Source organism: Salvelinus sp. IW2-2015, linkage group LG9 (genome assembly GCF_002910315.2).
Source record: "Salvelinus sp. IW2-2015 linkage group LG9, ASM291031v2, whole genome shotgun sequence".
Lineage (NCBI taxonomy): Eukaryota > Metazoa > Chordata > Actinopteri > Salmoniformes > Salmonidae > Salvelinus > Salvelinus sp. IW2-2015.
In genome coordinates, this window is record NC_036849.1 from 16,821,478 (window position 1) to 16,845,812 (window position 24,335).

Sequence of the window (24,335 nt, forward strand, 5' to 3'; positions counted from 1 at the left end):
CCATTAACATCGACGGGGCTGTTGTGGAGCGGGTTGAGAGTTTAACATTTTTTTTTTAAAGTTCCTTGGTGTCCACATCACCAACAAACTATCATGGTCCAAACATACCAAGACAGTTGTGAGAGGGAACAACAAAACCTTTTCCCCCTCAGGAGACTGAAAAGATTTAGCATGGTTCCTTAGATCCTTAAAAGGTTCGACAGCTGCACCATCGAGAGCATCCTGACCGGTTGCATCACCGCCTGGTATGGCAACTGCTCGGCATCTGACAGTAAGGCGCTACAGAGGGTAGTGCGAACGGCCCAGTACATCACTGGGGCCAAGCTTCCTGCCATCCAGGACCTATATAATAGGTGGTGTCAGAGGAAAGCCCATAAAATTGACAGAGACTCCAGTCACCCAAGTTATAGACTGTTTTCTCTGCTACCGCACGGCAAGCGGTACCGGAGCACCAAGTCTAGGACAAAAAAGCTCCTCAACAGCTTCTACCCCAAGGCATAAGACTGCTGAACAATTGATAAAATCGCCACCGGACAATTTCCATTGACCCCCCCCCCATTGTTTATTATCTATGCATAGTCACTTCACCCCCACCTACATGTACAAATTACCTCAACTAACCTGTACCCCCGCACACTGACTCGGTACCGGTGCCCCCTCTATATAGCCTCGTTATTGTGTTTTATTATTACTTTTTACTTTAGTCTACTTGGTAAATATTTTCTTAACTCTTCTTGAACTGCACTGTTGGTTAAGGGCTTGTAAGTAAGCATTTCGTGGTAAAGTCTACACTTGTTGTTTTCAGCGCATGTGACAAATAAAGTTTGATTTGAGTAACTTTTGACTGGTACTGTGTGTATATATACAGTGGGGAGAACAAGTATTTGATACACTGACGATTTTGCAAGTTTTCCTACTTACAAAGAATGTAGAGGTCTGTAATTTTTATTATAGGTACACTTCAACTGTGAGAGACGGAATCTAAAACAAAAATCCAGAAAATCACATTGTATGATTTTTAAGTAATTAATTTGCATTTTATATATATATATATATAATATGCAATTTAGCAGACATATATGGGTGGTCTCTGGAATTGAACCCACTATACAGCCATTGCAAGTGCCATGCTGTACCAACTGAGCTACAGATATTATGTGATATTCAATTATAAGTTCATCTTTTCCACATATCCTAGTTTTGTATCTTGTCTACTGTCTTCTCTCTCAGAACCACCAGGAGTGGCTGCAGAGGTTTGAGACTGCAGTGAAAGAGGCCCCGGCAGCAGAGCCCAACCCTGCCCCTGAAGCAGCACCTGAACCTGCTCCAGAGGGCTCAGAGGACACCAAGGTGACAGCACAGCCTTTACTGTTTCTTAAAAAATAGTTGTGTTTTCAAATGTCTGAGAACTGAGGTGAAAATTTGTGTAACCAGGGCTGTTCCTTTCACCAGGTATTGGCTGATAAGCTGAAGGAATCTGAAGAGGCCCAGAAGGTTCTACAGAAAGATTGTGAGACGTACAAGAAAGTGTTGGCTGAGACGGTGAGGTGATGCTCTATCAGTGTCCTGTAGATAACGCTATAAAAGGCGTCATGAGGCATTTTAAACTAACATGTAATACCCTCTACTGTCCACAGGAGGGCATCCTTCAACGTCTCCAGAGCAGTGTGGAGAAGGAGGAGTCTCGATGGAAGGTGAAGCTGGATCTGTCACAGACAGAGCTGAAAGAGGTGAACACTGAAGACCATTCAATCAAACTGAATTTGTATTTATATTGCCCCTTTAACCACTATATAATTGGTATGTGTGGTGCTTATGGTCACTCTCCTGCCCTCTCTTTCCTAGATGAGCGTGAAAGTTGCAGCACTGGAGCAGGATGTAGACAGACTGAGTGACGTCGGGGAGTTGGACAACGTCAGTCCAGTTACACACTTAACACATCTCTCAGCAATTGTATTAGTCACTTTACATCAGTTGACTCAATAAATGTAAGTGATTTTTCATATGTCAAAATTCCTTGTTTTGTTCTTTCATAGTTGATAAGAGACAAGCAGCACCTTGAGTCTGCGCTGGAGAGAGCAGAGCGTGAGAGCGCCACCTATGTGACAGAGGTCAGAGAGGTGAGCTGACTAGACTTCCTGTCATCTGCCAGTCATCCTCGGTCATGTCATAGTGGTTATTCATCTATGTAGTCATTCGCTTCTGCATTGTTTGTGGGTGGCTTTGTACTGTATGTTTATGGTGCATGTCTCTGTGTTTACTGTTTGTGGTATCCACCAGTGTTTGTACATGCAACAATTAGACATTACATTCACCGTTCACACACCACACAGTTTATTCTGGTATGTTCTGTTATAGAATTTGGTTGAGAGGGTTTACACACTTTACACAGTAACTTACAGACTGAGTCTGCCCCGTTGTTGTTACAACATTGGAGTCACTGCAGTTACACAGAACAAAAACATTGTCAGGCAGCTGTATTCATTCATATCACCACACAATTCCTCCATTGTTTGAGAATGTGTTTTATGTAGATGCTGTAGAGCATTGATTAAATGTAGAAAAACCAACCAAACACCTTGATGCTATAGGCTTGTACAGGCTCACCACAGCAGCCGATCGACCACCCCGTTCCCCTGCTTCAGCTGTGTAGCGTTCTGGCTCCTCCGATCCCACAGCTGCCTGTTAAAAACATCTCACACTTCATTTCAGCTCAAAGATCTGTTGACTGAACTGCAGAGCAAACTTGATGGCTCTTATACAGAAGCAGTCAGGCAGAATGAGATGCTGAATTTGGTAAGCCTTGCTCACCCGTATAGGTAGAGCTCCCATAGCCTGTCCCTACTGCACCAGCACCACCCAACGTTATCTCTGAGGTCACCACCTGCCTGGGGAATACAGGGTTCTCTGAGTCCTCTGGGAGTCAGTCCATCGATCTACAACCTATGGATACAATAGTGATGTAAGCTCAAATGCAACATGGGCTAAACTATTTTTATATGCAAGAGGCATGCATAAGGTGTCTTTTCTTTTTAGGAGCAAGTTTTTTCTTAGTGTAACGTAAGACTGGAGTATTAGTATCATAGGTTATAGATGATGGACCACTTTTACTCGGTGAGAGGACAGAATAACACACACTACTGTTTCCACTTGGCACACTATCTACTCCGCCATCACTTCTACTAACAGGCTTATAGTGGCTTACTGCTACTCCTGCACAATGAGCTTCTCCATGTCGGCCATCTTTGGGGATACATTCTATGCCTTCAACTGCACACGCTTTCATCATTCATCTGCCTCCACACACAGTTGAAACATTTTCAATGTCTGTCTGGTTGTCTTGTTTGTCTCTTGTCTTGCCACCCTCTGTCTGTGAACATCTTCAAGGATAAGTAAAGCATCTCTGCTGGTTTTTCATTGATAATACAACATTTAATATCTTTATCAGTCTCTAGCTAATCATTGAATAGCTAGTTTAGTAGAGACATAACTGACATCAGAGTTGCCATAAGTAGCTATCTATACATGTCTCAACCACTCTAAAAGCCAAGTGAAACCAGTTTTGGTGTATGCAAAATGGTCTAATTTGTCTTGGTAGAAATATTTGAATAACACCTCAGTGTTTATGCAAATTCCCCCCTCCAAACAGTTTGAGATCAGATTTCACCAGGAGTGGGGCTGTGATTGTCATGAATTAATTGTCTCATCGCTGGTGTTTTCGCTTGCAGCTGAAGACCCAGCTGACTGAGACTCTGTCAAAACTGGAGACCGAGGAGAGTGAGAGGCAAAAGGTGGCTGGAGATCTCTATAAGGTAAGACGTCCACTTGTCCCTTAGGATTGGACTACCTTTAGTTTGTTTGGATTTACATTACTGTTAGAGAAACAATTAGTCACCAGTCCAAGTCTAGAAAGAAGCAACTTACTCTAGGAGCTGAGGATGTTAACGGTTAGCCGCCGGAAAAAACATTTGACCGGTCATGCTTATTAGCCTATAGGGCCATTTGCATAATTGTGCTGTATTAAGTTGGCGAGTGTGTATTTTCGTTAGTCGCCATGCATCTTAATTATCACAAGTGCACAGCACTGAACTGCAGAGCGAACTTGATGGCTCTTATACAGAAGCAGTCAAGCAAAATGAGGAGCTGAATTTGGTAAGCCTTGCTCACCCAAATAGGCGGAGCTCTCATAACCTGTCCCTACTGCACCAGTTTGAGGAGCGGAATAGCCTACCACATGTCAGACGGCGTGAGAGTAACTCCTTAAAAAGTCTGTAGGCTACTGGAATGAAACCTGCTTTTGTAAGCCCAGTCATTGCGCAACAAATAACAATTCTAAATGCAGTCACCTATTAACTTCGGTGGCCACGAATTAAAGGAGCTATTTTTATTCCTTCATCACAACTCGTAATTAAAGCGTGCCTCCAATTTGTCATTCGGTTGCATAGGCTATAGCCTGCCTAGCAGCACGTCACCCACCACTTTGCAATGGGAGCTTGAGGCAGTGTAAATGTTTGAAACCTGATTTTTTTTAGTTCACTTCAAATAATGAGGCATGTCTTACCTTGCTTCAAAGTAGCCTTGCGAAAATCCATCTGTAGAAACGTGGAGGCAAATATTTTATAAAGGCTTGCTATTTTTGCATGTTTCCATTAAGTGCTTAATGAAAAATGTCCTGTGCGTGCATAGTATCAAAGAGGAAGAGGCAAAGCGAGAGGTTTCACTCTACACAAAATCTGTCCAAAATAAGGCTAATATGTTTATATGGGCTTATTTTGGGCCTAAGCTTGTCGCCTGCCTTCCTGCCTTGGGTGGAAACATAAGCATCTCATTATTATATACAGATCTCAAATAGTATTTTTTGTTGGTCACATGATTTTACTGTTTAATTATTTATTTTTTTACACAGTTTGTTGACCGGTTAATGAGGGTCAGTTAGTCGGCAGCAAAATTGACCGAAATTTGCATCCCTACTAGCAGATAAATACACACTGAGCATTTGAATACGTGTTGAACACACTTATATTACCTGAAATGTAAGCTTAAATGTTTCTTGTAATTTCCCCCACCCTGCTCCACCTCAGGCCCAGCAGTCTCTGGACCTGATCCAGGAGGAGATCTTCAAAGAGACAGGCCAGGGTGACCTGATAGAGAACAGCAACCTCTCATCACACGTAAGACTTAATGGACGGGGAACTGTCTGTGGCTATATGTTGCACATATTATCTAGGTAGTGTATAGTCATGGTCAAAACAAAGGTATCGAGCTACTAAGAGTAACTAAGATGTAGTTGTGTATTAAATGTAACCAGTCTTTAAATAGGGGTCGTTTTATTGACAAGTAGGTGTAGTTATATTGAAAGTGACTACAGGGTAGTAACTAACCTGTCACTGTGTCCATCAGGAGGAGATTGACAGGAAGGAGAAGAAGACTGCAGGGCTGAACCAAACTGTGAGGGAACTGCAGCAGCTGCTACAGGCCGTCAACCGGCAACTCACCAAGAGACAGGAGGCGGTACGACGTATTTATTATGGATCCACATTTAGATAATACAGCCATCAAAAGAAGGCTTTAAAATATAGAAAAAAAATATATACAAATAGAAAAGGAAATTTACTGAAGTAAATGTGTGTGCTTGCTACTCTTGCAGTATTTATGGTTGTGAAATAGTAGTGGTAGTGACAGCAGTAGTAATGGTAGTAATATGGTTTTCATAGGCTGTGGGTTAGTTATAGTGACCTATTTTGGGGTGGTTTGTAGGTGTGTAGTTATTATAGTGGGATATACATTGCATTCGGGAAAGTATTCAGACCCCTCGACTTTTTCCACATTTCAACATTGGGTTGGTTGTTGTAGCGGAAACAGATCAAGAGCAGTGGTGAATAAAATGTTTGCCTTTTGAAGTCTATGGCGCTTTTATGCAAATGTAAAACTGTTATTGTTCAAAAGTACAAATAGCATCAACAGTCTTTTGACAAGTAATTTAAGTTGAGACATTCTGTACATGTCAACATTGGTTTGGTGTTTGTATGCTTTAACGGTTCAAGAGCAGTGGCAGATCCAAATAATTTCCATTGAAGCCCATGGATCTTTTATGAACATTTTAAAATGGTTATAGTTCAAAAAGCATAAATGGTTGAAATCTAGGCACGGTACAAAGTTTTACCATTCAAGTCTATGGCTGTTGAAATGCATAGGAATTTATGCAAATATGGATGTAGTGTAAAAAGTATAAGTAGTATCAATGTTTTTTTCTTCAGGTTCCAGCAGGGGGAGAATAATAATAAGTATGAACAGTTTCTAAAATTGTGCTTGGTTTTCAGCAAGCACATCTGTTAAATCGGGGTTGTAACTGGCAAGCAAGTATTTCTTGTAACACACAAAGAGGTCTTAAACTGTGCTTCCTTTTTTTTTTCAGGAATCGGACAAAGACTCGCCTGAAGTATAGGGAGGGGAGGATGGACACTCCCAATCTTACTACAAAGACCACCCCCAACCTCCCCACCACCTCTCCTATCATGGCTCTCCTCTCCTGTCACACTCCTCTCTTTCCCCTCACCTGTACTGTAGGCAGCCTCTTGCTGATCCTCTGTCACTGCCTGCCGCTGACCTGTAACCTCTGACCTCCAGCTGCTCCTGCTCAGCAGGGTCAGGGAGAGACTTCGCTGGGCCCCAGAAGAGAGGGGCTCCCTCACGCTACACACACACACACACACACTCCGGACACCAAACCAGACCTTACTACTCCAAAGTCCCACCACATTCCTCATGATCCCTACAGTAGCACAGCCAGCGCTAAAGACATCCTACACGTGTCAGACTGTGGCATCTCCCCCCGTTTACCCCCTTTTTTCAATGGAAATCTTTGAATACAGATGTAGTTTTTTTCTCTGTTAGTTTTCTTTGTCCAGAGGGTGATGAAGTGGATTCCTACTTCACTAAATTAACTTTGGGTTCTCTTTCCTTTTTTTAAGTTAAAAAGGAAAAATGTATTGTTAAAAAAGTAACTGTTAGGACCTGCTGACATTACACTACAATTGTTGATCTCCTTTGCTGACAGCTCACAAACTGTAAATGTGCATTGATTCATGAATACATAGGTACTGTATATGCATACTTTGGCTGAGGTATTTTGGAGGGGGCAAGGGCATAAGGGAGGGTCCCAGCATGTCAGACGGGTAACTAAGTAACTAACCATGGAGGAAGTCTAAGTGCAGAGCCAGTAGGAGGGAGGCTGTGACCATCCTCGCTGTGGGAGCAGTTGGACAGGTCTACAGAATAGAGGTTTTAATCCTACTGTAACTACTTTAGGAAGAGGTGTCCCATATCATCTGTAATCAACACTCGCTATATTGTTGCTAATTTCATTAACATGGAATAATTCTTTTTTTTTGTAACAGGTGACAGTTAATTAAAGGGATGCTTGATAAATCTGCTCGTTGTCCTGTGTTTAGTTCTGCTTCTCTTGACTGCACTTCCTTTGCCATACCACCGTGGGGCACCAATGTCCCAGACCTTATCGCTCTACTTGTTTGTTAAAATTTTGTCTATCCTGCACATATAAAATCAACCCCTTAACACATCTAGACACCACCTCGAAATGTAGTGTACTACTTTGCCTACTAGAGGCTTGAGTGAAGTGTTTGTTTTTGCTTTCACTTATCTGATACTTTCAGACCTATGAAGAGCCATCAGTCTAGGAGTAACGGGCTGCGGCTAGGGGTTGACTTTTGGTCTGGATGATCTTTTATCTCTGCAATGTGCCATTCAATTTGATTAGACCCTGACTTACTACAAATAAAAGGTAAGGCCATTCCCTCAGCTCTGGTTTTTACCCTGATGACAAACGTGCTAAGGGGTGTGTGACTGACTAATAAGCAGAATAATGTTACGCTGTCCTCCCCTTTCAAGACAAACATCTTACTGTCATGTGGTTGGTGTAATTTTAGTTTTAGCTGCCTCGCTTCTAGTCCTTAGGAAACTTTGCGGTATTTTGTTTTTTTATGTATTATTTCTTACATTGTTAGCCCAGAAAATCTTAAGTGTTATTACATACAGCCGGGAAGAACTATTGAATATCAGAGCGGCGTCAACTTACCAGCACTACGATTCTATACTATCTGTTGCATCTTAGCCTATGCCACTCTAACATTGCTTATCCATATATTTATATATTCTTATTCCATTAATTACTTAGATTTGTGTGTATTAGGGATTTGTTGTGGAATTGTTAGATATTACTTGTTAGATCATTTGCTGCACTGGCAGAACTAGAAGCACAAGCATTTCGCTACACTCGCAATAACATCTGCTAACCATGTGTATGTGACCAATACAATTTGATTTGATACAGTGAGTACAGTCATTGCTCTGCTCTTGTTGTTGTTGTCTGTAAATCTGCATGTGGTCCTTCAGGACTGTAGAAAAGTAACAGAGTAACAAGACAACTTTTGTACAGCAAGGGGTCAGGGGAGAAAGCAGCACAGGATCAGCACATTCCAAACATTCTCCCACACTGTCATTGTCACGTCCTGACCTTAGTTCCTTTTTTATGTCTCTATTTTAGTTTGGTCAGGGCGTGAGTTGGGGTGGGCAGTCTATGTTCTTTTTCTATGTTGTTGTATTTCTGTGTTTGGCCTGGTATGGTTCTCAATCAGAGGCAGCTGTCGATCGTTGTCTCTGATTGAGAATCATACTTAGGTAGCCTGTTTTCCTACTATGATTTGTGGGTAGTTGTTTTCTGTCTTTGTATTTGTTACCAAACGGAACTGTTTCGGTTGTTCTTTGTTTGTTTATTTTGTATTTTAGTGTTCAGTACATTTTAATAAAATGACGAACACTTACCACGCTGCACATTGGTCCGATCCTTGCTACTCCTCAGACGAAGAGGAGAACCGTTAGTCATGCTGTAGACAGCTGATTGTGGGCCTGTCATGGAGACCTAGCTAGCGACAAACAGGCTCCACACCATAACCTCAGTATATCCCTATATACACTGATATGATACAGGCGAGGCCTTTTCTATGGTACATCAGTGCCTCTGTCAAACCCCTTATCAGATGTATGCAACCTATGGAATAAACACAGTTGATTCACTTTCCTACACTGCAGATCTCCAGGAATCCAGTCACTAGATTTCTCCAGTGTTGGGGAAGCTACTCTGAAAATATTGTTTGCCAAACTACCAATTACTTCACACTGGAAGACACACTGTAAGAAGTTTAGCTACCCTAAAGAAAAATATAGTTTACTTAACTAAAGTTACTTTGAAAAAGTAGTTCACTACATCCAAACTACTTATCATTAATAAACATTATCACATCTATAATATCATTATTATCATATCTACACCTAATATGTAATAGACTACAAATTGCAAGAAGAGATCACTTTTCAATCAGATGTTAACATAATGTGTACTGTACACTATTAAACACAAAAAAGTGAGCATTAGGCACACAGTGTTTCAAGTGAGAATAAGCCAGGTCTGTTGCTGAAAATGCAAGGAAAGTCTTTCCTGTCACCCATATTTTATTGTATTTAAAAAAGAAAAATTGTGTGTAGTTCCAGTAGTTAGCTACACCACAACATGAAAAAAAGTTATGAACTACTGAAAACACAACCAATATTGGAATTTAGTTCAACTACCACCAAGCTACTGCAAAATTAAATTAAATTACTAGTTGAACTACATGTAGTTCACTACTCCCCAAAACTGGATTTCTCACACACATGCATGCATTTTCCTGTGACACATGTCTCACTCTCTGTTTAAATTATGACTCATGCCTGTTCTTGTAATGTCCATACGAGTGTTTAAATGAGAACCATGTGAAGTTATGGAAATGTAGCTGAAATAGTAATCTACAACAATCACATCCCACATCCCACAAACTCTTAACAACACACACATGTACACTCTCACATTCTAAGACTTCCAGGGAACTTAACCACAGAGGAGGATGAGAGGGGAGGGCAGGGAGGGAGTAGGAAGTAAATAGGAGCTTTGTCTTTATTACATCATCATGGCTCATACAGTTAGTCACTATTGTGTGATTTCTTGCATTGAGTCTCTGTTCCATACCTATTACCAATAAATATGTTGTGGATGAATATGTATGAACTTTCCAATTTGTAAGTCGCTCTGGATAAGAGCGTCTGCTAAATGACTTAAATGTAATGTAAATGTAAATATCAGACTTTGTACACAAACAAGCCAGACCCACCTCAACAGAGCAGCTCCCTCTCTGCATCTGCTTCCCATCAGTGTGGTATGTGCTAGAGAGCCTTTGATCCATCCACTCTAAGTGTGTGTATGTGTGCACTAAACTGTGTATGTGACAAATAAAATTTTATTTGGTTTGTGTGTGTGTGCATGTGTGTTTGTGTGCGCTTGCGTGTGTGTTTGGTGGAAGCAGGGGGGGGGGGGTATATGGAAAGGGAGTCTTACTGTGCTCTTTTAAACAGACAATATGCTCTCAATGAAATGGGGGGACAGAGACTGTTACACACAAATGTAAATAGTCATTATACCCCAGGCTGTTAAGACTAACCTGCGGGGCAGAAAGTTGGTGTTCACAGCACAAGTAGCTTGATCCTAATATACAGACAGACATGGAGGTTTATCTGTAGTAACAGTACTATTAATGGCCTGATATGGAGAACTATGAATGTAACCAACAAATGCCATGGTTTAAAGTGGGTTGCAGTATTACTTACAGATAGACATGATTAGTACATCAAAAATAACATCAAAGTCTCAGAGCTGCCAGAACTCCTTTTGGTGATGCATTACACATGAAGTAACACTCCTTAGACCGCCGTGAACCCCCCTCACCCGACCTTTTGTTTTTGTGTTAACTGTTATTGCACTTTGAAATGTGCTATTGACAATGGAGAGCTAGGAGGTATGGGGCACTTAGCCAAGCAGAGCCTTGTGAAAACAGGACAGAGACAGCCAATTGTTGATGCAGACAGAACTGTAGAAGTGGCACATTCACCAGAAAGGTGTGACAATGACTGGACATACAGGATAGGGAGACCGGAGGGATTTCCTGAGTTGAAAATGTGAGATTAATTTAACATTGGTTTGGATTCTGCTACTCTTAGCTCAGTAAGACGTTCGAGAAAAGCATTGAATAGTGAATGGCACTGTCTTTTCTTTTATGCTCAACACATACAGTTACCTATCTAACAATATAGGATGACTCATGGGCCGTTATGTGGCTCTTTTTGCAGGAGACAGCAGTGTGTGCCATAAAGGGGCAGGTTTCCAAGTGGGGTAGCGAGAGTGTAATGTTAATGCCTTGTGAAGATGGGTAAAACAGGCCCATGAAACGTTAGCTGCATACACTGTAAGTTGATGAGTGGTCAGAACTTCACCATTGGGTTACAGTGAATCACATTAAAGTGAGGCTAGAAGCTGGAAGGTGTAGGTCAGAGATATTCACTCCTGGAGGTAGACTAACTTATATTGAAAGGGAACTTTTCCCCAGCTCCCCCATTATTGTCACCCGATTACAGCATTGTGTCTAACGGCAGTTGCTGTGTTATTCACTTGAGGTAGAACTGCTGACTTTTCTTTGACCAAATAGAGAATGGTCAAATTCGACCCTTGTCATCCCTCTGGCCCCTCATTCTAGTTAGTCACAGCAGTCCACAGTATTTACATTTGCATCACTTGCTCTCAACACAAAACCGAGAGAGGATATCATTTCGACTGCTCAGTTTTATGCTGCATTCTGATAATCAGTCAATATGTTTAGCCATAGTCATATGCACCCTCACCTACTTCTGTCCACATAAGAAGAAATCCCGGCATAAATTGATGCGTTTTTGGGATACTCACCTTATGGACAGCCTAAAGAATCATAATTCACAGGTGCGCTCTGCAAGCTATATTAACATAGGAATCGTCTTGGACTCCCTGCCCATAATAGGACAGGTCTCATCTAAGTCTACGCTGTTATGGTCTGAAAATGAGAAAAATAGGCCTAAGAACGTGTGAGTTTCAAACGTTCTGTTCTTTCAAAATGATATGAATGTGGCAGTGTGAAATGTGAAAGCTATGATCCCTTTAAGAATAGCCAGATTGTACTCTTTGTTTACATAATAGAAGGTGCCGCCTCATTCTAGCCATGCCCATGTGAGATATCGAACAAGGGACGTCTGTTCTAATTTGTCGTATTTATTTGACAAAAATGTATTATAGAAATCAAATTATGAAAAATAAATTATCAAATACCTATATCAGCTTACATCGATAAAGTGTTGTGTAAATAAATGGGTCCGAAAAAATTGTTGAGAGGAATGTGTCTAAAGGTCCCCCCTGTTTAAAGTAAAGGACTGCTGAATGGTATGGTCCACCCCTGTGCCTGGGTGTTTATGCATCCGCTTTTAGAGCGGATTGAACTGGCAAGTTGTGTTAATTACGACTTGCTTGTAACATGTCTAACACAAAAGTAATTATATTCGATTAATACAAAATAAAAAAGAAGACGGCTATATATGGTTGTAAAGACGTATACGACGTGCTATTGTGTGACATGGCAGCTGCTTACACCCTTTGAAGTGAATTTCCTATGATCTTTTGAATTTGGGCGAGTGCATTGAGATTGAGGGGCGCCTGCTGTCCATAGAAGCAAGAAAAAGCCTAATGTTTTCGCCAAACCAGGAGGAACACTGCGGCCCGACTAAAGACCCAATAAAATACGGGGAGCTGGTAGTATTAGGGTAAGTTGGAGAAAGGCTTGTGTATTTTCTAAAGTCAACAAGTATAGCTAGCTAACATTTTGTAGGCTAGGTGAAAAAGTCGAAGCTATGTTTGTGAACGCCAGAACTTTTTTCCTGCACAGAAAACACGGGCTGGAGTTAAATATTTTTTTCTGTGAATAAATATTCATGCTTGACTTCGATTTAGTTGTCGACATAACGTTTAACTTACATGCACACTAATAATTGGATATTAAACTAATTCAAATCAACTTGTATTTGTCACATGCGATGAATACGAAAAGTGTGGACTTTACCTCGAAACGCTTTACGAGCCCTTACCCAACAATGCAGTTTAAAAAGTAAGAAAATTAACTAATTGGTAAGAAAATAGTAAGGTAAGGTAGTTGGGGTGATTTAAGGTGATATGTACATGTAGGTTTGGTTAGGTGATTGCTTGAAGTACTAACTATGTACATGTAGGTAGGTGGCGAATAGCAGAAAGTCCATGTAGCTGTTTAATAACTGTAAAGCAGCCTTATAGCTTTGGGGTGGAAGCTGTTTAGGAGTCTTTTGGTACCAGACTTGGCACTCTGGTACTGCATGCTGGGTGATCGCAGAGAGTACAGACTGTGACTTGGGTGGCTAGAGTCTTTGACAATTGTTAGGGCCTTCCTCTGACACCGCCTGGTATAGAGGTCCTGGATGACAGGGAGCTCGGTCCCGGTGATGTACTGGGCTGTACACACTACCCGCTGTAGTGCCTTGCAGTCGGATGCAGAGCAGTTGCTATACCAAGCGGTGATACAGCCAGTCAAGATTCGCTCAATGGTGCAGCTGTAGAGTATCTGAGGGCCAATGCCAATTTTTTTTCATCCTCCTGAGGGGGAAGAAGTGTTGTGCCCTCTTCACGTGTTGGTGTGTTTGGACAATGATTGGTCCTTAGTGATGTGGAAATTGATTAACTTTAAGTTCTTGACCGTCTCCTCTACAGCCCTGTTGATTTGAATAGGGGCATGCGCGGCCCTCCGTTTCCTGTAGTCCATGATCAGCTCCTTTTGTCTTGCTGACATTGAGGGAGAGGTTGTCCTGGCACCACACTGCCAGGTCTCTGACCTCTTCCTTGTAGGCTGTCTTAACGTCGTTGGTGATCAGGCCTACCACTGTCGTGTCATCAGCAAACTTAATGATGGTGTGGCCACACAGTCGTGGGTGAACTGGGCGTACAGGAGGGGGCTAAGCACCTACTCCTGAGGGGCCACTGTGTTGAGGGTCAGCGTGGCGGATGTGTTGTTGCCTATCCTCACCACCTGCGGGTGGCCTGTCAAAGTCCAGGATCCAATTGCAGAGGGAGGTGTTTAATCCCAGGGTTTAGTCCTTAAGTCCTTAACCAACAATGCATTTCAATAAATAGAGTTAAGGAAATATTTACTAAATAAACTAGTGAAAAAAATATAATAACATAACACAAGAAAATTACATAACAATAACGAGGCTATATACAGGGGGTACCAGTTCCCGAGTCAATGTGCGGGGGTACAGGTTAGTCGAAGTAATTTGTAAAGTGACTATGCATCATTAATAAACAGTGAGCAACAGTGTGAAAACAAAGGGGGTCAATGTAAATAGTCCGGGTGGCCATTTGATTAATTGTTCAGCAGTCTTATGGCTTAGGTGTAGAAGCTGATAACGTCTCTGGTACAAGTGGGACGCTAGCGTCCCACCTCAACAACAGCCAGTGAAATTGCAGGGCGCCAAATTCAAAACAACAGAAATCCCATAATTAAAATTCCTCAAACATACAAGTATTATCCACCATTTTAAAGATAAACTTCTTGTAACTCCAACCACAGTGTCCGATTTCAAAAGGCTTTACTGCGAAAGCACACCATGCGATTATGTTAGCTCAGCACCTAGTCACAGAAAACCATACAGCCATTTTTCCAGCCAAAGAGAGGAGTCACAAAAAGCAGAAATAGAGATAAAATTAATCCCTAACCTTTGATGATCTTCATCAGATGGCACTCATAGGACTTCATGGTACACAATACATGTATGTTTTGTTCGATAAAGTTCATATTTATATCCAAAAATCTCAGTTTACATTGGCGCGTTATGGTCAGAAATGCATTGTCTCAAACAAACATCCGGTGAAAGTGCAGAGAGCCACATCAAATTACAGAAATACTCATCATAAACATTGTTAAACGACACGTGTTAAACATACGAATAAAGATAAACTTCTCCTTAATGCAACCGCTGTGTCAGATTTCAAAAAGGCTTTACGGAGAAAGCACACTTTGCGATTGTTAGGTCAGCACCTAGCCACAGAAACCCATACAGCCATTTTCCAGCCAAACGATGTTTAAAATCAATCTTCCAGTTGCTTTTGTCATAAATAATCAATAATATTTCAACCGGACAAAAGCTTCGTCAATAGGAAAGGAGAAACAAGAAACGTGCGTTCCCAATCAGGCGCATGGCTGATGAATGGAAATTTCCAATGGCCACTGATTGAAAGTGCTGTATCTCCCTCATTTTTCAGAGTAAAAGCCTGAAACTATGCCTGAAGACTGGCCACATGCAGAGGAAGCCACAGAGCTCGTGAACTGGGTCCTAAGTCTTTGTATGGTGGATAGGCCTTCAATGGAAAAACAGCCTTTCAAAATAATAGTACTTCCTGGTTGGATTTTCCTCGGGTTTTCGCCTGCCATATCAGTTCTGTTATACTCACAGACATTATTTTAACAGTTTTGGAAACTTTAGAGTGTTTTCTATCCACATCTACTAATTACATGCATATCCTATCTTCTGGGCCTGAGTAGCAGGCAGTTTAATTTGGGCATGCTTTTCATCCAAAATTCCGAATGCTGCCCCCACCCTAGTGAAGTTAAGGAGCCTTTTGGTCCTAGATTTGGCACTCCGCTTGCCGTGCGGTAGCAGAGAGAACAGTCTATGACTTGGGTGACTGGAGTCTTTGCCAATTTTTTGGGGCCCTTATGGTCAGATGCCGAGCAGTTGCCATACCAGGTGGTGAGGATCTGGGGACCCATGCCAAATCTTTTCAGTCTCCTGAGGGGGAAAAGGTGTTGCCGTGCCCTCTTCATGACTGTCTTGGTGTGTTTGAACCATGACAGTTCGTTGGTGATGTGGACACCAAGGAACTTGACTCTCGACCTGCTCCACTTCAGCACCGTCAATGTGAATGGGGGGCCTGTTTGGACCTCCGTTTCCTATAGTCCACGATCATCTCCTTTGTCTTGCTCACATTGAGGGAGAGGTTGTTGTCCTGGCACCACACTGTAAGGTGTCTGACCTCCCTATAGGCTGTCTCATTGTTGTTGGTCATCATTCAGCAAACTAAATGATGGTGTTTGAGTCGTGCTTGTCCATGCAATCGGGTGAACTGGGAGTACAGGAGGGGACTAAGCACACACCCTTGAGAGGCCCCAGTGTTGAGGATCAGCGTGACAAATTTGTTGCTGCCTGCCATTACCACCTGGGGGCGGCCCGTCAGGAAACCAGGATCTAGTTGCAGAGGGAGGTGTTTAGTCCCAGGGTCCTTAGTGATGAGCTTTGTGGGCACTGATGTTGATCGCCGAGTTGTAGTCAATGAACAGCATTCTTACATACAGGTCCTTGCAAAAGTATTCATCCCCCTTGGTGTTTTTCCTATTTTGTTGCATTACAACCTGTAATTTTAAATGGATTTCATGTAATGGACATACAGAAAATAATCCAAATTGGTGAAGTGAAATAAATAAAAATATGGAAAAGTGGTGCGTGCATATGCATTCACCCCCTTTGCTATGAATCTCCTAAATAAGATCTGGTACATCCAATTACCTTCAGAAGTCACATAATTAGTTAAAGTCCACCTGTGTGCAATCTAAGTGTCACATGATCTGTCACATGATCTCAGTATATATACATCTGTTCTGAAAGGCCCCAGAGTCTGCAACACCACTAAGCAAGGGGCACCACCAAGCAAGTGGCAAGGAGCTCTCCAAACAGGTCAGGGACAAAGTTTTGGAGCTGTACAGATCAGGGTTGGGTTATAAAAAAATATCTAAAACTTCAAACATCCCACGGAGCACTATTAAATCCATTATTAAAACATGGAAAGAATATGGCACCACAACAAACCTGCCAAAAGAGGGCTGCCCACCAAAACTCACATACCATGCAAAGAGGGCATTAATCAGAGGGGCAACAAAGAGACCAAAGATAACCCTGAATGAGCTGCAAAGCTCCACAGTGGAGATTGGAGTATCTGTCCATAGGACCACTTTAAGCCATACACTCCACAGAACTGGGCTTTACGAAAGAGTGTCCAGAAAAAACTGGGAAACTGGTCAGAATTGAAGGAATGATGGATGGTGCTAAATACAGGGAAATTCTTGAGGGAAACCTGTTTCAGTCTTCCAGAGATTTGAGACTGGGACGGAGGTTCACCTTCTAGCAGGACAATAACCCTAAGCATACTGCTAAAACAACACTCGAGTGGTTTAAGGGGAAACATTTAAATGGAATGGAATGGCCTAGTCAAAGCCCAGACCTCAATCCAATTGAGGATCTGTGGTATGACTTAAAGATTGCTGTACACCAGCGGAACCCATCCAACTTGGAGCTGGAGCAGTTTTGAAGAATGGGCAAGAATCCCAGTGGCTAGATGTGCCAAGCTTATAGAGACACCCCAAGAGACTTGCAGCTGTAATTGCTGCAAAAGGTGGCTCTACAAAGTATTGACTTTAGGGGGGTGAATAGTTATGCACGCTCAAGTTTTCCGTTTTTTTTTCTTGTTTGTTTCACGATAATAAAAAAAAAAATTTGCATCTTCAAAGTGTTAGGCATGTGTAAATCAAATGATACAATTTAATTCCAGGTTATAAGGCAATAAAATAGAAAAAATGCCAAGTGGGGTGAATACTTTTGCAAGCCATTGTAGCTGTTCCTTTTGTCCAGGTTGGAACGGGCAGTGTGGAGTGCGATTGAGATTGCCTCGTCTGTGGATCTGTTGGGGCGGTATGCAAATTGTAGTGGGTCTGGGGTTTCTGGCATGGTGGTGTTGAAGTGAGCCATGACCAGCCTTTCATAGCACTTCATGGCTACTGACAGGGCGGTAATCATTCAGGCAGGTTACCTTCGCTTTCTTGGGCACAGGGACTATGGTGGTCTGTTTGAAACATATAGGTATTACAGACTCCGACAGGGAGAGGTTGAAAATGTCAGTGATGACACTTGCCAGTTGGTCTGTGCATGCTTTGAGTACACATCCTGGTAATCGGTCTGGCCCCGTGGCTTTGTGAATGTTGACCAGTTTAAAGGTCTTGCTCACATCGGCTACGGAGAGCGCGATCACACCGTCATCCAGGACAGCTGGTGCTCTCATGCATGCTTCAATGTTACCTCGAAGCGAGCAATGAAGTAATTTTGCTCGTCTGGTAGGCTCGCGTCACTGGACAGCTCGTGGTTGGGTTTCCCTTTAGTAATATTTTTAAAGCCCTGCCGCATTCTCGACGAGCGTCAGAGCCGGTGTAGTAGGATTCAATCTTAGTCCTGTATTGACGCTTTTTCCTGTTTGATGGTTTGTCTGAGTGCATAGCGGGATTTCTTAGATTAGTGTCCCACTCTTTGAAAGCGGCAGCTCTAGCCTTTAGCTTGGTGAGGATGTTTGCCTGTAGTCCATGGCTTCTGGTTGGGAAATGTACGGGGGAAAAAAAGAAAAAAAATGCTCACATGCCAAGGGGTCTGGTAAATGAAAAAATCCACCAGTCAATCATATTTTTTACCAGCCAAAATAATAAATTGCCTTTTTGTGTCACATATACATTAATTTCAGTACGTTTCATTGAGATAATAAGGTATTATGTTGATTACAAACTTAGAGGAGGCCAGAGCAAATTTTGAAACAAAATGATTTTATTATATTGATCAATGGTTAATCAAATCAAGTTTATTTGTAGAGCACATTTTAAAAACAACTGTAGTTGACCAAAAGTCCTATACATAGTGAAAAAATGCCAAACAGTGGGCACACAATGAAATAAACAAAACATATCAGATACAATGAATAAGCGTACATGGAAGTCAACAGGGCAACAACAATGGTAAGATAGAATTATGAGAAGTGCAGTGGACAGAACTGGTGCTCTCCTGATACGAAGGGGAAGCAGGTCTACAAATCCTTTACTTTGAGTAGAAATACCCTGAAACAATACAGGTATAATAGAGACTTATCAGATGCTGGTTAATTTTGGCTGTGGCTAGATTTAATTTCCCAGCCTGAATACAACTGAAGAAGTCTTCAACTCAAAATTCTACTGAAGTATTTGCTATTAAATGTACTTACGGATCAAACATAATAGTAAATTAGGTTTTGTAAACCTATCAGATGCTTAATAAACTTAAACCTCATCAGACTCCTCACTCTCTACTGCAATCACCCTCTGCAGGAGTCTGGCCTCCTGCTCCTGACAGAGTCCTGGTGCCACAGCGTCACAGTTTTTATCAGACCATACTCCCTGATCTCTGGAGAGGACTGCTGGACCATAAGGAGATCTGACAGTGTATCAGACCTTAGGTTGGACCGCCAATCGGTTTTTATCCGTTTCATGGTATTAAAACCTTTCACATTCATCTGTGGAGGCTGGGAAGAACAGGACCAAGTCAACCAATGCCGGAAATCAGGGCAGGACTGCTGATGGCTCCTGTTGACATGGAACCAGGACATCTTCTGCAGGGACTGGGGCTCTTAGTACATCAGCACCTTCAGGACAGTCCACTGGTCAGGGATCCTTTCAACATGGATGTCAGAGGTCTCGACAGGCTTGTAGTGGTCCACCAGGGTTTCCTTTTCAGTGTCTCTAGAATAACTGTATACATTACAACAAGCATCATGCAGTTTTAATTCTCAAACTATAAAAATATGATGATGAACCTGAGCCTAACCTAACTGCCCTGTAATACAACATTAAGTAACCTGCTGCATCTCCTGGCTCTGGCCAGTTGGTGAAGCTGACCAGCTTGGTGGCACACAGGACCCGTAACACTCATACTCTCGACTAGCCCGTCAAGCGTTTTGTCCTGTGAGGTGACGAGGGTCTTGCTGTCACCTCTGTTCAATGAAATTCCTTCATCTGTTGGCCATCATGGGCCCATCTCTGATAAAAGGCTAATTTTACCATCCTTTCAGAATTTTCCTTTACAACACACTCATTCACTCTCTCCCTCTCTTATTGATGTAATCCTTTCTCTTGATTCTTTTAAGTTAGTATTTCTTATTGCAGCTTAAATAAACATACCTAGTTTTGTACTTTTTAAGTACTGCCTGTGTTGAGGAGCTGTGGGCTTCTGCCATGGTGATGGTGGCCCTCTGCAGACAGGCAGACTGGTTGCTCAGGTGTGTTAGTGTGTCATGCAGGAAGCCACAGAAACGGATAACAACAGCCTCCCTCGCAGTACTGGAGTATTTCCTGGCCTTGGCCTGCTGGACACCCCTGACATTTTGGGCATCAGCAGATTGAATCTGAAATACATAAAGAACAAAGACATACAAACAGACAATTAATTGCTGTCCAAAAACTCTATTAGATATGACACATATCAGTGCATAAAGCATTGAAACATGATGTTACCAATCGTAACCGTGTTTGTTATTATTTACTGGACATTACATATTGATGACTTTTGGATTACTTAGCATGGCAATGTAGAGTCACTACCTGTTCCAGGTGCTGGACAAGCCCCTGGTAACCTCGCAGGAAGTGGTCCAGTGCACATAATAGGTGTCCTACCCATCGGGTCCCGCCAATTCTGGTGGGCACCAGTGGTGTGTGCCCAAGAGCCTGGAAGCTGTTTACCAGGTTTGCCCTGTTCAGTGGACTGGTGTGGTAGAAGGTGTAGAGCCCATTGAGGAGGTCTTCTACTTTCTGAAACATCACGTTGGACCGGATGGCATCAGAAAAGGTCAATTCAAGGCAGTGTGCCATACAGTGGATGCTGATGATGTAGGCCCTGTCCCCCTTCAGCCGGCTGACCACACCATTCTTGGCTCCGGTCATCACAGCAGCTCCATCTGTTCCCAGAGCGACCGACTTGATCCCCCACTCATCACACACTCCCTCCATGATGGCACTGATGGAGTTGCTTATGTGTGCCGCGTCTGCCTTCTCCACCGACTTGATGCCAACAAACTTCGACTCGATCTTGCCCTTGTGACAGAATCTGCCATAAATTAACTCCTCCTCTTTCACAGAACTGTCTGTGGAGAGAAATGTTGTGTTTTTCAGATTCTCTCTGATATTGTTTCTCTCCACCTCTGATATGGTGCATAAGCTCATTGGCCTGCTTCTCATTTCTATTTGTTGAGCCCACAGCGATTCCTCTCTTTCATCCAAACTGCAAAAATCAAACATCAAATTAATTCAATAATAATTAAATATACAATCATGTTATGTAATATAGCTGGCAGTTGGTTGTGCTAAATTAGCCTTCTACCCTTTGTTTTCTTCAGGATCAACACTATAAGGCTGGTAAAGTCAATTGTGTCACAATGCTTTAAAATGTAAACAGCATCTGGAGAAAAACATTAAAATAGAATGTTACAGAGCCATAGGAAAGCGTGGAGATCCATGTCAGAAATAAAACGATGAAGCTGGAGAACATTCGTGACCATGAACACAGCAAGTTTCACATTGAGCCCGGGACAAAGCATGGAGATCCATGTCAGCATCAGTAGGCCTATCACTTTATGGTATTTATACACTATTTTGAGGTGAACCAAAGCTTATCAAGAGCTGAGAAATAACCTACAATACTGGACCACGTCTGCTAAATAGACTTGAAAAAACTAGCTACAAAGTACTAGTCTAGCTACAAGAGTAACAACATTTTCACTTACTGGCACATCCACTCCAAGTCAGAAAGTGGTCTCGCCTTCTTGCCAATGGCATGTACAGTCCTTAACAGTATCTTCATCGTCGTGCTAGTCTGCTCTGACATTGCCATTAGCACTCTCACAGAAGGTATCAAGAGGAGAGGCTCCGAGTGAAACTTGCTGTGTTCATGGTCACGAATGTTATCCAGCTTCATCGTTTTATTTCTGATGACAAATTAGTTGTTTCTGCTTTTAATTTTACTATGAGACGGTCTGTGGCTGGCAAACATGAGTAATTTCCTTCGAGCCATCATGCCAGATATTTTATTACATGACTATTTTGGTATTAACATTTACCCGCCAATGTGGCGGATAGCCTTCTGAGATTTACTCGCCAAAATCTACCCGCATTTGGTGCTTTGCAGGTGTTAATTTCGGAACCTGGTACGGTCAGTGTGGGGACGACGTCGTTAATGCGCTTATTGAGGAAGGCACTATTGTGTTGAATGTAGCTGTAGTCGATGAACAGCATTCTCAAGTAGACGCTCCTTTTGTCCATTTGGTAAAGGGCAGTGTGGATTGCGTCATCTGTGGATCTGTTGGGGTGGTATGTGAATTTTAGTGGATCCAGGGTGTCTGGGATGATGGTGTTGATGTGAGCAGTGACCAGCCTTTCAAAGCAGTCATTTAGACGGGTTACGTTGGTGTTCTTGGGCATGGGGACTATGGTGGTCTGCTTTAAACATGTGGGTAGTAGACACTTGCTAGCTGGTCGGCGCATGCTCGAAGTATGCTTCCTGGTAATCCGTCTGAATGTTAACCTGTTTTAAAAGTCTTACTGACATCGTCCAAGGAGAGCTTGATCACACAGTTGTCCGGAACAGCTGGTGCTCTCATGCATAGAAGGCATTTAGCTTGACTGGTAGGCCCGCATCACTGGGCAGCTCGTGGTTGGGTTTCTCTTTGTAATCTGTGACTGTTTCCAAGCCCAGCCACATCCGACGAGCGTTAGAGATGATGTAGTAGGATTTGATCTTAGTCCTATATTGACACTTTGCTTGTAGGATGGTTCGTCGGAGGGCTTTGCGGGATTTCTTATTAGCGTCCGGATTTGTGTCCAGCTCCTAGAAAGCGGCAGCTCTAGCCTTTAGCTCAGTGCGGATGTTGCCTGTAATCCATGGCTTCTGGTTAGGATATGTACGTACGGTCACTGTGGGGACTACGTCATCGATGCACTTATTGATGAAGCCAGTGACTGATGTCGTAAACTCAATGCCATCAGATGAGTCCCGGAACATATTCCAATCTGTGCTAGCGAAACAGTCCTGTAGCTTAGCATCCACTTCATCGGACCATTTCCGTGTTGAGCACATCACTGTTACTCCCTGTTTTGAGTTTTTGCTTGTTAAGAAGGAGTTATGGTCAGATTTGCCAAATGGATGGCGAGAGAGCTTTGTATGCGTCTCTGAAGCGTAGAGGTGATCTAGTGTTTTTTTTTCTAGTTGCATAGGAGACATGCTGGTTAAACTGATTTCTGTTTCCCTGCATTAAAATCCCCAGCCACTAGAAGCACCGCATCTGGGTGAACTTTTTCTTGTTTGCTTATGGCCTTACACATCTTGTTCACTGCGGTCTTTGTGCCAGCATCGGTTTGTGGTGGTAAATAGACATTAAAACTCTCTTGGTAAACAGTGTGGTGTACAATTTACCATTAGGTATTCTAACAAAGGTGATCAGAACTTCAAAACTTCTTTAGTATGACAGATTGCGTGCCAGCTAGGGTTCAATGGCGGGAACCTGGTTACTGAGACTTATCGCCCTAAACCACTCCCTTTTCCCGGATTAAAACTTCCAGAAACTGGTCAATTATTAATGAATTATTCATATGAACAGCATGACGTGGAATGGAACTGAAGTTAAATGCAATGTTCTTGCGCGAGAGAGTACGCAGCATCATCTGGATATGTACGCAACAAAAGTTCGAAATTCACCTTCTGCTACCATTTCTGTCAAGCCGGCTACAATTTGACTCATATGTTCGATAAATCCAACATGTGCACCACACTGCAACTGCCTCTGCAACGCAATGCTGCAAGGCAAACGCAGGGTTTCATTGGAAATTAATGTAATTCTGGTGTACCAAAATGCAATGACACTGCCGGGTGTGATCGAAGCATAATAATACAACTATTGCAGTTGCAAGATTTTTTTGTTGTGAGAAGAGAAATCCATGTGGGGATGTTGTATTTGCGCTTGCGCGACCATCCTCTGCTCACTCGACCACATTCCGCGTGCGCTCGTCTCAGTGTTTGCTTGCTCACTGATGTTTAATCTTTCTCAACAGTGTCACCTCATGCTCAATGGACTTTAGAGGCTGATTTGACGCCATACCTGGCAATACAATGTCACATCAATCTTACTCTATGTTGAAGAATACCCATCGCAAAGAGCAAATCTGAACACACTGATTTTTGTGGGTTTCACAAAAAGAGATGTCCCACAGATTTGAACGTTCTTAGCACGGCACTTGCTTTACATTTGGGCTGTATAACGCCTAAATATCATAACAGACAGTATTGGGATTTTCAGACATGGGTAACAACTGCCACATTGTTTTCAAATGATTTATGTATTTTGAGGACCACATTGACATTTAGTGAAAACAGATTGGTTTACTGCAGTTTTGTAGAATTCTCACACAGCATCCATTGTTTGCCACGTGAACTGACAGGACTACTCACATAATGAA

General features: G+C 42.4%; 2 protein-coding genes across 12 annotated transcripts in view; both read left to right on the forward strand.

The window, feature by feature from the left end:
• Positions 1–7,432, forward strand: part of LOC111968701 (kinectin) — a 45,549-nt gene extending 38,117 nt beyond the window's left edge. For 8 of the 11 annotated variants that reach the window (XM_023994504.2, XM_023994502.2, XM_023994500.2 and 5 more), the window contains 10 exons: positions 1,231–1,350; positions 1,453–1,542; positions 1,638–1,730; positions 1,846–1,914; positions 2,037–2,120; positions 2,713–2,796; positions 3,729–3,812; positions 5,082–5,171; positions 5,401–5,511; positions 6,416–7,432. In XM_023994504.2, the coding sequence (XP_023850272.1) occupies positions 1,231–1,350; positions 1,453–1,542; positions 1,638–1,730; positions 1,846–1,914; positions 2,037–2,120; positions 2,713–2,796; positions 3,729–3,812; positions 5,082–5,171; positions 5,401–5,511; positions 6,416–6,445 (855 nt within the window). In that variant the 3' untranslated portion in view covers positions 6,446–7,432. The remainder of the gene's footprint in view (positions 1–1,230; positions 1,351–1,452; positions 1,543–1,637; positions 1,731–1,845; positions 1,915–2,036; positions 2,121–2,712; positions 2,797–3,728; positions 3,813–5,081; positions 5,172–5,400; positions 5,512–6,415) is intronic. The other 3 variants (XM_023994503.2, XM_023994508.2, XM_023994506.2) reach the window with 2 other exon arrangements.
• Positions 7,433–12,381: 4,949 nt separating this feature from the next.
• Positions 12,382–24,335, forward strand: part of LOC111968702 (E3 ubiquitin-protein ligase pellino homolog 2-like) — a 43,293-nt gene continuing 31,339 nt past the window's right edge. The window contains exon 1 of the mRNA XM_023994509.2: positions 12,382–12,729. Coding sequence (XP_023850277.1) covers positions 12,653–12,729 — 77 coding nt within the window. The 5' untranslated portion in view covers positions 12,382–12,652. The remainder of the gene's footprint in view (positions 12,730–24,335) is intronic.